The sequence below is a fragment of the Aegilops tauschii genome, chromosome 3, assembly GCF_002575655.3.
Source record: "Aegilops tauschii subsp. strangulata cultivar AL8/78 chromosome 3, Aet v6.0, whole genome shotgun sequence".
Lineage (NCBI taxonomy): Eukaryota > Viridiplantae > Streptophyta > Magnoliopsida > Poales > Poaceae > Aegilops > Aegilops tauschii.
The window spans coordinates 519,517,768-519,530,836 of record NC_053037.3 but is presented as its reverse complement, the minus strand read 5'-3'; the positions used below and the strand labels follow the sequence as shown (position 1 = coordinate 519,530,836).

Here is a 13,069-nt window from a genome sequence, read left to right as displayed (position 1 = left end):
AGAGGGCGAATAAAACGGCAAGGGTGAAGTGGGGAAGAGGAAAACGAGAGGCAAATGGCAAATAATGTAATGCGAGGGATAAGAGTTTGTGATGGGTACTTGGTATGTCTTGACTTGTGCGTAGACTCCCCGACAACGGCGCCAGAAATCCTTCTTGCTACCTCTTGAGCATGCGTTGGTTTTTCCCTTGAAGAGGAAAGGGTGATGCAGCAAAGTAGCGTAAGTATTTCCCTCAGTTTTTGAGAACCAAGGTATCAATCCAGTAGGAGGCCACACGCAAGTCCCTCGTACCTACACAAACAAATAAGAACCTTGCAACCAACGCGATAAAGGGGTTGTCAATCCCTTCACGGCCACTTGCAAAAGTGAGATCTGATAGAGATGATAATATTTTTGGTATTTTTATGATAAAGACTGAAAGTAAAGATTGCAAAGTAAAAATAGATTGGAAACTTATATGAAGGAAAATAGACCCGGGGGCCATAGGTTTCACTAGTGGCTTCTCTCAAGATAGCATAAGTATTACGGTGGGTGAACAAATTACTGTCGAGCAATTGATAGAAAAGTGCATAATTATGAGAATATCTAGGCATGATCATCTATATAGGCATCACGTCCGCGCCAAGTAGACCGACTCCTGCCTGCATCTACTACTATTACTCCACACATCGACCGCTATCCAGCATGCATCTAGAGTATTAAGTTCATAAGAACAGAGTAACACATTAGGCAAGATGACATGATATAGAGGGATAAACTCAAGCAATATGATATAAACCCCATCTTTTTATCCTCGATGGCAATAATACAATACGTGTCGTTTCCCCTTCTGTCACTGGGATCGAGCAATGCAAGATTGAACCCAAAGCTAAGCACTTCTCCCATTGCAAGAAAGATCAATCTAGTATGCCAAACCAAACTGATAATTCGAAGAGACTTGCAAAGATAAAAAATCATACATAAAAGAATTCAGAGGAGATTCAAATATTTTTCATAGATAATCTTGATCATAAACCCACAATTCATCGGATCTCGACAAACACACCGCAAAAAGAGTTACATGGAATAGATCTCCAAGAAGATCGAGGAGAACTTTGTATTGAGATCCAAAGAGAGAGAAGAAGCCATCTAGCTAATAACTATGGACCCGAAGGTCTGTGGTAAACTACTCACACATCATCGGAGAGGCTATGGTGTTGATGTAGAAGCCCTCCGTGATTGATTCCCCCTACGGCGGAGCGCCGAAAAAGGCCCCAAGATGGGATCTCACGGGTGCAGAAGGTTGCGGCGGTGGAAATAGGGTTTCGTGGTGCTCCTGGATGTTTTCGGGGTACATGGGTATATATAGGAGGAAGAAGTAGGTCGGTGGAGCTACGAGGGGCCCACGAGGGTGGGGGGCGCGCCTCCCTGCCTCGTGGCCTACTCGTTGATTTCGTGACGTCCACTCCAAGTCCTCTGGATCACGTTTGTTCCAAAAATCACGCTCCCGAAGGTTTCATTCCGTTTGGACTCCGTTTGGTATTCCTTTTCTGCGAAACACTGAAATAGGCAAAAAAATAGCAATTTGCACTGGGCCTTGGGTTAGTAGGTTAGTCCCAAAAATAATATGAAAGTGTATAATAATGCCCATTAAACATCCAAAACAGAATATATAATAGCATGGAACAATAAAAAATTATAGATACGTTGGAGATGTATCAGTCATCGTTGCTTGGTGAAGCTTTTGTCGAGGTTGGAGTCATTGTAGTCGTTGAAGCTTGGTTGTAGGAGGAGCCGTGGGTCTTGGAAGCGAACTTGCCATACTTGAAGTCATCTTGCACTTGATGTTCGCCTTGGTAGCTTGGTGCACTAGATCGATGAGGTTGGAGTAAGGTTGGAAGTCGGCGATTATCTTGATAGGATGATTGAGTCCATTCAATAAACACGCCATAGTTTGCTCATCATCTTCCGTGACATTGGCTCTTATCATGGCAATCTCCATTTCCTTGTAGTACTCTTCAACACTCTTTGTTCCTTGCTTGAGGAGTTGTAGTCGCTTGAATAGGTCAGAGTATAGTATGTTGGCACAAAGCGCGCTCTCATGACATCCTTCATTTGATCCCATGTTGTGATGGGTGGTTCACCTCTTGCCTCGCCGCGCTCAAGGACTTGCTCCCACCAAATGAGGACATAGTCTTGGAATTCAAGGGATGCCATGGTGATCTTATTCTCTTCCTCATAGTTGTGCAAACGAAAAATCTTGTTGACTTTCAATGCCCATGAAAGGTACTCTTCGGGATCATTGCTTTCGGTGAACTTGGGCATGGTGAACTTGAGCTTGCCGTAGCGTTGCTCTTCATTGTGTTGGGGTCGAGGGTGATGACGTCCTTGACGAGGATGATTGTCTCCCTCAACTTGCTCTTGGCGTGGAGGATTCCCATTGTCTTGTTGCTCTTGGAGAACTTGGGATTCTTGTCGAGCTTGTGGGACTTGTGGAGCTTGTCGGTGCAATCGGTGCTTGATAGTTCCTCTCTTGAATTTCGCCGTGAAGTGCTTCTTCTTGTTCGCTCGTTTGACCATTGCGGTCGGCGATGGCGCGACTTGTGTCGTGGAGGGCACATTGCGCCTCAAGTGCTTGGGCTTCATGCCATTGTTGTTGTTGACGGAGCGCTTCGGCGTCTTGCTCTTCTTGGTGTTTGCGTGCTCGCTCTTCCTCTTGTTGGCGTTGGCGTTGCCTTTCTTGTGCTTGCGCAAAGGTAGCTTGATTTTGACGATGACGATATTCTTGCGCTAGAAGTTGCTCTTGAGGACCGGTTCCGTGTATAGGATTGCGGTTTGCTTGACGGTCGTGTCGTGCAGCTCGACGAAGAGTGTTCGATGTTGGTGTACTTGAGCCGGAGATGGTGTCGTCGGAGTGTCGACTCGAGCGGCTTCGTCTGGAATATGACGAAGTGGTAGAAGAGCGGTTGACCAACAAAGCACGAATCTCGTCCATTCTTGCATTGTTCTCTTGTTTTTGTTCATCGAGCTTGTTGTCGAAGTAATCTCTTGTACGTTGCTCAGAGAGGCGCAAGTCGGTGGCGAGATTGTCGATGCGGTCGCTCAATGCTTGTTGTTCTTGATACAAAGCTCGTTGTGCACCGAAGAGGTGATTCTTGGTGACGTAGATGTTCGGGTCGTTGTCTTGCTCGAGGAAGAGTGGGTTGGTAGAAGATCTTGGCCTATCCATCATTCCAAGCAAATATGTGAGTGGGAGAAAGAGAAGAACTATACCAAATGTACCTTGACCAATGTTGAAGATGGATCAATGATCACTCAAATGATGTAACAAGGAAATAGCACAATTGGTACCAATTCTTGTCGGTTCTCACACCTACACAAGTAAAAGCCTTTGGTGGAGCTTGGTGAGGGTGGTGACACAAAATTTATGCAATTGTTAGTAAGACTCAATAATGTTGAAAAAGATTCGCAATTCGCAAATGCAACAAGTAGACCAATAGCAATATGTGGCACACGGAAACACACACACACACACACAAACGGATAAATGGAGTCGTGCAATAAAAAATGAGCTCAAAATATGGAATTCACGAAAAATGCTCTTGTTGCACAACACTAGGGAGACGCTAGCACGATTTCTCAATAGGCGGATACGAGACTTGTGCACAACCTACAAAGCAAAAATGCAACAACTTCTATCCCAAGTATGCGATATGTATGGTATTCGTATGATATGATCCAAGATGATCGAGTATGACAATCTTAATGTAGTATGATGCTATGGTTCTTGCTTAAAAGCTCTTTGCTTATCTTTCTCTTTTGCTTAAAAGCTTGTTTGGCTCTTTCTCTTTTGAGCTCTTTTGTTGGCCACTTATGCAAAACTTCACGAACCAAGCTAGCAATTGTGTATATGCTATGACAACCTTGTGACACAAGAGATAATACCAAGATATAGACACCAAGATGATGGTATATGCAATGATCACTAATGTGCACAAGTAACGTTGCGGCAATACTCAAATGGCTAATCTCGATAGGAAAGGTACGCAAAATGGGCTATGGGGTTATCAATGCAATGGCAAGGAGTACACAAAGTGCCGTAGAGGTTACCGTCCTTGCTTACGGTTGAGGGTGTCAAAATTGTTGAGCGGTCGATGTCGATGACGAAGATGAGCGGTGGTGATTGCGAAGTCGAACCGTCCCTAAGTAGCCGAAACATGTTAGGAAACGGAAACCGCAACTCAAATTCTCAAAGAACAAAACGTGTCAAAATTTGTCGGAGTGTGTAACGGGTAAGCGATGGTGGTTGCGGAAAACAGAGGTGGTTTGATAAGTGTGGTTGTCGGAGTGTTGGAGCGGACAGTGGTATTGGGGTGCGTATGCGGAGGTGGAAATGGTGGTTGAACTAAAAAAATTTCAGTTTCGTCAAGGAACGTCGGACGTCCGGTGGTGCTCGGACGACCGGTACTCGTCGGACGTCCGGTCGCTGTCGGACGTCCGGTCGCTGTCGGACGTCCGGTGCCTAGGCGATTTCGGGCACGGGATGAACTCGAATTTTAGAGGTGGAGGTGGCAAAATTGGTCGAATTTGGGCGATTTTATGGATGGAAATGGGGAAATGATGGGGGAAAGCTAGATCCATTCGAGGCAAAGCAAATCCACGGATCAAATCCAACAAAACTTCATCAAAACCAACAAATCACAAAAAAATTGGGGGGCTATTTTTGTGGGGATTTTCGAAATTAGGACGAAATCAACAAAATTAGGCTAGAAAACAATGGTAGGGGCTCCAAAGTCGTGATCAACCTAGGCTCATGATACCAAGATGATGTAGGGTGGAAACCCTAGGGCCGATCTTTCACGATTGGAGCGGATCTTATGAAGAACACGAGGGGGAAACACGAGGGGAAACACGAGAGGAAACATTCAAGCCAACAAGATTCGATTACACATGTGCTAGATCCTCGGAACACAAAGAGATACACGATCCACAATCAACAAAGGACGATACAAGTAGCAAGTTCTTCTCCGTAAGGAGGCCTTGAGGGGGTCTTCCCGTGAGGAGTCTTGAATCCACTTGGGGGGTCTTCTCCGAAGAGGTCATGAACTCCAATGGAGAAGGGTGTCAAGTGGATGAGCAAAGCTCTATCTCTCAAATGAGCTAATCCTTTGCTAACCCTAATAAGAGGGAGGAGGAGGAGTATATATAGTCTAATGTCACGAAAGGGTAAGTGGGCTTCGGCCCAACACGCCGTGCACGCACAGGTGTCGGACGTCCGACAGCTACCGATCGTCTGGCGTCTTGAGGGGGCTCGGACGTCCGGTACTTGTCGAAAGTCCGACGTTTCGGCTCTGATCAGGTTGTGTCGGGCGTCCGGTCGGGGTCGGACGTCCGGGGCGTCAGTCGTCCGGAGGCCACCATACTTCCGACGTTTTGGCTCGGTGAGGGTGGTGCCAGTCGTCCGGGCGTTGGAGGTGTCGTATGTACAGTCCCTGTCGGTCGTCCGATCGCTGGGGCGTGCGTTGGCTGGGACTTGGGTTGGTCGGCTGGTGCCTCCAGGCGTCGGGCGTCCGAGAGGTGTCGGTCGTCCGGTGGCTGGAGAGTTTCTGGCAGCTCCTCTTCTTGTTCCTTGTACTTGGTGTCCTCGCCGTCTTGTCCATTGGTTGTAGCTGTCCCGTGGCTTCCCTCCAACTACCTAATCACACATAGGGTTTCCGCTTGAGGTAGTAGCCATGTCTCATATGCAGAAAGTGATAGTTCGGAGAGGAGCGAGTTCACCTTATCTTCGATAGCCTTTGCTCGAGCCCTTGTCATTGGTCCAAGTGGTGTAGGTAGGTCCATGAGGATGATCTTGGGATGCTCCGCATCACAAGCTAAGCAAACTATATGAAACATTAAATGGAAGTCAAGTGAACTATTTAAGAGACCAACTAACCAACTACAACTCCGAAGTTAAATGAACCATTTGAACATAAAATGGAAGTTAAGTAAACTGTTTCAAGAGACCAACTGTAGCCATTGGCCCAAGACCAATTGCAGCAAAGAAAAGAAGCTCCCACAAGTTCGACCCGGAAGCAACGAAATCCTCCAATGTGGTAAGTTGCCGAGAACAACTCGGATGTGTCCGGTTTTTTGACCTAAAGGGCAGTGAAATTCCGTCGCCCTGTTAGCATCGTCGGAGAAGGGGTTTGCCTTCTCATATGCCTTAGTCAAAGGTGTTCTTTGCATGGGGGCGTTGGCCAGTGCTGCCCCTACCCGGTTCGTGTGGGCATGCACGTGCCTTGCTCGATTCTACATGGTTCCTGGATCCGAATGCCGGGCAGGTGTGCCGTGTTTTTCCTCTCAGCTATTTACAAATTTATGTTCGTACTGCATTTCCATTTGCCTTGCAAATTGGAAAACAGAAGTTATGAACTATTTGAAACATAAAATAAAAGTTACAACGGAGTACTGGCATGGCTGAAGTTTTACATGGTAAATTACACATGCATTGGTTTGCATCCCACAACATTGTGCATCTTTTTTTGGGGGGATAATACGTATTACTCGAAATCAAGAATTACAGTCATGACTGACAATGTTGAGAAGTTCATTTGGACCAGACCCACACAACAGTTCGGCATTGTGATCTTCCAAAATTTGCCAGAAAGTGGCTAGCATAATTTTTGTGGAACCAGCATGAGTAATACAAGAAATACGCTCGATCAAACTTTCTTTGATCTCCTTTATCAGAAAGGCATATTTTGACCTATTAGTATCTCCGCTTTGCACCATCTTGACTGCTTCCAGACTATCTGATTCTATATCGATTGGTCGGTTGCTCCACTGCAATGCAAGCATGAGTCCTCCTGTATAGCAAGAATTTCAGTATCTAGGACATCATCACAGTCAAATAAATACCTGCACGAGCTAAAGATAATACTGCCTCCATCATCTCTCAAGATCATTCCTATTCCAGCGACCCCATTCGAAACAGACCCATCTATGTTCAGCTTCACACGTCCAACCATTGGTGGTTCCCATAGGCTAAGGGCCGGACACGTAACGTTGTGTGTGGGTGCTAACAGAGGGAAGCATACTTGAGCTGGGTACTTGCCTTTAGTGTGGTCCATCGTCGGATCAGTAGCAATAGAATTCAGTGAGGCAATATAGCTAGTTCACAATATTGACATTGTGCATCTATACGTACAGATGATCTTTGCACCAATTGACGCAGAGACCAACTACATCCAAGAAGTTAACTGAACTATTTGGAACATAAAATGCAAGTTAAGTGAACTAATTAAAGAGATGAACTGCAACCATTGGCACAAAGTCATTTATCGTAAATGGTCTTCAAGTGATTATATTTATATCGTGTCTATATCCGCCATGTATATCTACCAAGGATAAAAGCCCATCTCCTTCTTTCATCGGGCAGAGCAACCTGACACCCGAGTCCATAGAAGGGGCAAGCACACACCCCATGACACACTGACCCTGGCTGGATGTCGTGTGTTGGGATGTCTGCCCGGATTCTCCACGCCATGTTTACCGAGATCGCCTATTTTGGCATGTCTACCTGGCCTTGGGGCGTTGCGGCTTGGACGGTTGGCGTGTACGCCCCACTTGCTCGTGTTCGTGCTTCTTCCATGTCTCGTGAGACTTCTGGTCGGTTCGCCACGGCTTCTACGGTACCGGTTCATTTCGCGTTGGGTAAAAATGTGGTTGATATCAGCGGCGAAGCTACGTGTTAGCTGTGGGGTCAACTGACCCCACAGTTTTTTTGAAAATAAGCCTAAAACACTGTTCAGTTACTGTTCATAATAAAGAAGAAAAATCCAAAATATACCATTGACCCCACAGATACCTAGAGCGAAGCAAGAACGCAAGTCAGCGGCAGTCCACACAGTGCCACGCCTTTCAAGAATGTTCATATATGCCGAGACGGATGTAGGACGATTGGTCCCTGGGATCAGAAACTCGAGGGCCGTCAGGTTGTTTGCAAGTTTCCTGCCTGCAAGGGCATCGAGTTGCTGGTGCGTCATTTCTTGGCATGCAAAATGCGGGTGCCGCGTGGCTGCGCCGACTGCAAGCGCATGTGGCAGCTTCTTGAGCTGCATTCGCGAATGTGTTCCATACCGGGCACCCGCAGGGTTCCTCTATGCAGGTGAGGTCTTGCCTTTGTTACTTAAGTTCATTTCATTCAGACACACAAGTGTTTTTTAGGTTACTACAGAAGCTGTTTGCTGTCATCTCCATATGTTCTTTTTCAAAAAGGGTGCCCCTCCCAGCTTCATCTCCATAAGTTGAAGGTGGGGAGCACTTACAAACAGATTTGGAGGAACAGTCATAAAAAATATAGCAATTAAAATCCAGAAAAACAGGGAAGAAGATGCTGCACACATACACACAAACAGATTTCTAATTGCCTTCCAACTTTTCTTCATTCGTCCACCATATGTCCCACAAAAGAATATTGACCACACTAGAAAAAATTACAACAGTACTCATATCATGCCACTTCTTCAACATTTCTGCTATATTCACTTCATTGGTATACTACTGTACATGTTGCAGGCATTTCAAGGATAAAATGCGGGCATCGGAACAAGCAAGAAGATATCAAATGAAAACTATTAGTGTGTAAGGTTCTAGAGAGCCGAGGAACAATCAGTTCAATCCTAAAAGGGGGCAAAATCTAATCCCTGAAGCCAACTGTAACGCGATGTGTAGTTCAGCGGCAATTATGCGAACACAGAACATGGTTACTGGGTATTTGGCTGATCATGGTTACTGGTTAATGCGAACACAGATCACAGTTTTGAAGTAGCCTGCGCTTCTATTGACCCCATCTACTTCTGGTCTGTTGCTGCGATCTCCTCAGGCTTGTCCTCCCCAAGAAACAGGCTCTGTATTTCAACAGAAATGGGTTAAGTGTAGAGAAGAACAGATGTGCTAGGTGTAATGAGCATTGGTGTAGAGTAGAGCAGAATTACTTACCGTGTACCATGACATAAGGTGAAACACGACCGCCCCAACCCCCAACACCCAGAAGAGTATGGTGGTGCAGGTGTCCCCGGGGAGCGCGCAACAAACGTGCAACATGAGTAGTGCCGCTAAACCGAGCAAGCCGAGACGGCCGGTGTGCCTGCACACCGCCTGCTCGAAGGCCGACCTCCCGTGGAGTCCACACAGGACCCCGACGCTCACCAGCACCCAAATGAATCCAAAACTCAGCAGGACGAAGCTCTTGTAGGTGTCCCTGAAGTCCTTGAGGAGCTCGACAGTGGAGGGATAGAGCGAAAGGGACCCAAACAGCGAGAACCCGAAAGTGCCGATCACCTTCTCGACGCCAACTGAGTCGAGCTGTCATTGGGAATCAGAGAAGGAAAGTGAATATATTATTGCTGCGCCATGTACAGAAATAATTTTGCTAGGCAGGCAGTGTAGTCAAGGGCCGAAAACAATCAAACAAAATTAAGTACAATGTAGGTAGCTGCATTATCACAAGGGTTAAGTGTGGTCATTTCAACATCAGTCTTAGTTTCATGGACAACATGCAAAATGACATGTAACTGTAAGGACAAGGAACACCAATTTTCATACAATTAATTCCCTAAAAATTTATCATATGATTACTACATCAGCAGTAAGAACCATAAAACATTGCTCTATCGAACTCCTCTTTACTTTTTCCCTTGTACTTATTTGCTTATGTTTGTTCCAAGAGTTAGCAAGTATGTATGTCTGGCAATATGCCTGATACTTATGTTCAGAAGGTTGTTGGACTTGTGGCTGACTATTTCAGTGATGGTATACTGCAATGCCTTTTGCGCTTTCTGGGTCATGCAAACTTGTTAAACAATACATAAAATCATTTGGGTCGGCATATTGTATTCATGAAAAGATTTCCGCAGATTACAATGTCTGAAGTAAATTGTCAACAAACCAAGAGAATGTTTATTGTTTAGCAATATTTCCAAGATCTTATTATGGGAGCTAGTTTCTTGATTCTGCCAACAGCAAAACAACAGTACAAGATTATCCCACGGAACACTTCATACCAGTAAAAATTTATCTCACATGGAAAATGTACTACTAATTTCGCCTCTTTCCCCTCCTTTTCCAAGATTATCACAAGAACCGGAATAGCAAGAAAATGTACTACTAATTTCAGCTCGTTCCCCTCTTTCTCCAAGATTATCCCAATAACCAGAGTAGCAGGAAAATGTACTACTAAACTTTGCATCTTTCCCCTGTTTCTCCAAGATTATCCCAAGAACATCCCATGGAAAATGTACTACTAATTCCCGCACTTTTTTCCAAGAACACCCCAAGAAGTACGGGAGTAGCGACAGAAGCACTAGGACGTACCGGTGCGCCCTTCTGACCGATCTCCTTCGGCGCCCACTTCATCAACTTGCTAAACCAATCGCATCCCCGGGGCGGAGCGGAGACCGGAAGCTCCTCGATCTTTCGCCACGGCCTGAGATAAGCCCACCATGAGGAGGTCGCGCTCGGTCCGCAGGCGACGATGGCGGAGGAGTCGAGGTCTTCCCGGTGTCGCTGGAGGGGGAGGAGATCCGGCCCGTCCTCTCGCCGGAGCGCTCGCCGGAGCGCTCGCTCCGTAGGAGGGGCGAGTCCATCAGACTGTCATCGTCCATGGTCAGCAAGAAAGAAGCACCGGGCCGGCTGCGATTTGGGGGCAGGGAGTCGTCGTAATGGGATTGGGGGGAACAGAATAGAGTCTGGAGAGATGATTGGAGGGGATTATATAGGAGGAAGGAGGGGATGATGATCTGGGTGGGGGTCGTTGGTCTTTCTGTTGCTTCCTCCCCGCCTACATTCGTCGTGAGTTCTAGATTTCCAGTGTACTCTGCTGCCTGTGTGTGGCTTGTTTCTTTTTTCTTTTCTTTTTCTTTTTTTATAATTTTTTTAACACAATACAGACTCAAACGCTAATACATATGCGGATACACTCACCCCTATAAACGCACACACGCACACCCTACCTCTGTGAGGACCTTCGAGAGACTTAGCCGGCATATCATCTTAAGATTTACGAAACCGTAGGCGTCTCGTCGTCGACGGTGAAAGGATCGGTATGGTTGAAATTTTTAGCTTTTCTTTACCAAATTAAACTTAGAATCAAAATAGGTTGTCTAGATATGCAACTAGATGAGCAACCTATATGATGCAACAACAACAAGCACACAAGCAAGCAATGGATACAACACAAAATAAGCTTGCACAAGTAAAGGTAAAAGATAACTAAGAATGGAGCCGGTGGAGACGAGGATGTGTTACCGAAATTCCTTCCCTTTGAGAGGAAGTACGTCTCCATTGGAGCGGTGTGGAGGCACAATGCTCCCCAAGAAGCCAGTAGGGCCACCGTATTCTCCTCACGCCCTCACATAATGCAAGATGTCGTGATTCCAGTATTGGTGCCCTTGGTGGAGACGACCAAACCTTTACAAACAAGGTTGGGGCTATCTCCACAACTTAATTGGAGGCTCCCAACGACACCACGAAGCTTCACCACAATGGAATATGGCTCCGTGGTGACCTCAACCGTCTAGGGTGCTCAAACACCCAAGAGTAACAAGGTTCGCAAAGGATTAGTGGGGGGAATCAAATTTCTCTTGATGGAATGTAGATCGGGGCCTTCTCAACCAATACCTAGAAAATCAACAAGTTTGATTGGCTAGGGAGAGAGATCAGACGAAAATGGAGCTTTGAGCAATAATGAAGCTTGGGGAGGGAAGAAGTGGTCTTCTTGTGGAAGAAGACCCCCTTTATATAGTGGGGAAAAGATCCAACCGTTACCCCCTCACTCAGCCCGCGAGACGCGGTACTACCGCACACGCTCGTGGTACTACAACAAGGTGCTACGGTGCTACTGCTTTACGGTGCCGTAGAGGCCAGATGAGGTCCTGTTGCACTAGGCAAAGAGCGGTAGAACCGCCGGAGCGGTACTACCGCGCGCCCCTACGGTACTACCGCAGGGCAGGGCTCTACTAGCGCAGGAAGGTGCACGAAATTAATAAATCACTTCCGTGACTACTTCCGCTGAGTTTAGGACTGTGTAAAAATTCGGCACGGTACTACCACTCACAGGGAGCGGTACTATCGTGTAGGGGCGGAAGTAAAAAATTACTTCCGCGCCTACTTCTGCATGCGCCAGCGTCAGGGCTGGAGGCAGCGGTACTATCGCTCGCCAGGAGCGGTACTACCGCAAGCCTGAGCGGTACTACCGTGTAGGGGCGGAAGTAAAAAATTACTTCCGCGCCTACTTCTACATGCACCAGCGTCAGGGCTGGAGGCAGCGGTACTACCGCTCGCCAGGAGCGGTACTACCGCAAGCCTGAGCGGTACTACCGTGTGCCCCTGCAGTACTACTGCTCCCTTGAGCAGTACTACCGCACACCACAGAGGCTTTAGCACTTGGCAGCTTTCATATCGCAAAGACAAGGATAAACAGATGGTGCTCCATCGAAGCGAAGGAAAGGTGGTGCAAAGGAACATATGTGTACGTGTTGATTCCACCCTAACCTTACTGAAGTGGACCCCCTCTTAATAGTACGGCTTTCCTACGACTCAAATCCACTGAAAAGAAACATAGAGAACCGCCGTCTTCGATAGGTTCCGAGGGGCACCGAATCGTCTTGTGCCTAGACATGAGATATCTGAAATGCTCAACGCACATGATTAGTCCGCAAATGCACTGTCATCAATCAGCAAAACCACATAGGGAGAAATATGCCCTTACAATCTCCCCCTTTTTGGTGGATTGATGACAATACGGGATTTGCACAAAGGGATATAAAATGAACATAGGCAAACCCAACCTCTATAAAATATAAACAGGCTCCCCCTAGATGTGTGCATTCTAGAGATATGCTTTGGACATCACAACACACACACTAGGATCAACACTCCCCCTATATTTTATAGAGAAGGCAGACCTTGCAACAATATAAGTGACACTAATCATCTGGAAGCAAGGTATAGTAAGTGAGCATGAAGTAAAGAGCACAAGATAACATAAGCTCACAATCTACTAAACATACTAGACAATAAAGGATAAGCTTGAGGGCATATGTCTCAC

General features: G+C 46.5%; 1 protein-coding gene across 1 annotated transcript; it reads right to left on the bottom strand.

Annotated features, from left to right (window-relative positions):
- Window positions 1-8,476: 8,476 nt before the first annotated feature.
- LOC109746240 (uncharacterized) lies at window positions 8,477-11,696 on the bottom strand. The gene is made up of 3 exons (XM_020305361.4): window positions 10,336-11,696; window positions 8,962-9,327; window positions 8,477-8,870 (listed from the first exon to the last, which is right to left on the bottom strand). Exons 1-3 carry the CDS (start codon window positions 10,375-10,377, stop codon window positions 8,814-8,816), a joined length of 465 nt encoding a protein of 154 aa, XP_020160950.1. The 5' UTR covers window positions 10,378-11,696; the 3' UTR covers window positions 8,477-8,813.
- Between the last annotated feature and the right edge of the window lie 1,373 nt (window positions 11,697-13,069).

Bases quoted from the DNA above. Each gene is read 5' to 3' on its own strand.
- LOC109746240 (XM_020305361.4), bottom strand. From the start codon at position 10,377: ATGAAGTGGGCGCCGAAGGAGATCGGTCAGAAGGGCGCACCG. The intron at 9,328-10,335 runs GTACGTCCTAGT...TCCCAATGACAG, and splicing joins TCGGTCAGAAGGGCGCACCG to CTCGACTCAGTTGGCGTCGA. The intron at 8,871-8,961 runs GTAAGTAATTCT...GTTGAAATACAG, and splicing joins ACCTTATGTCATGGTACACG to AGCCTGTTTCTTGGGGAGGA.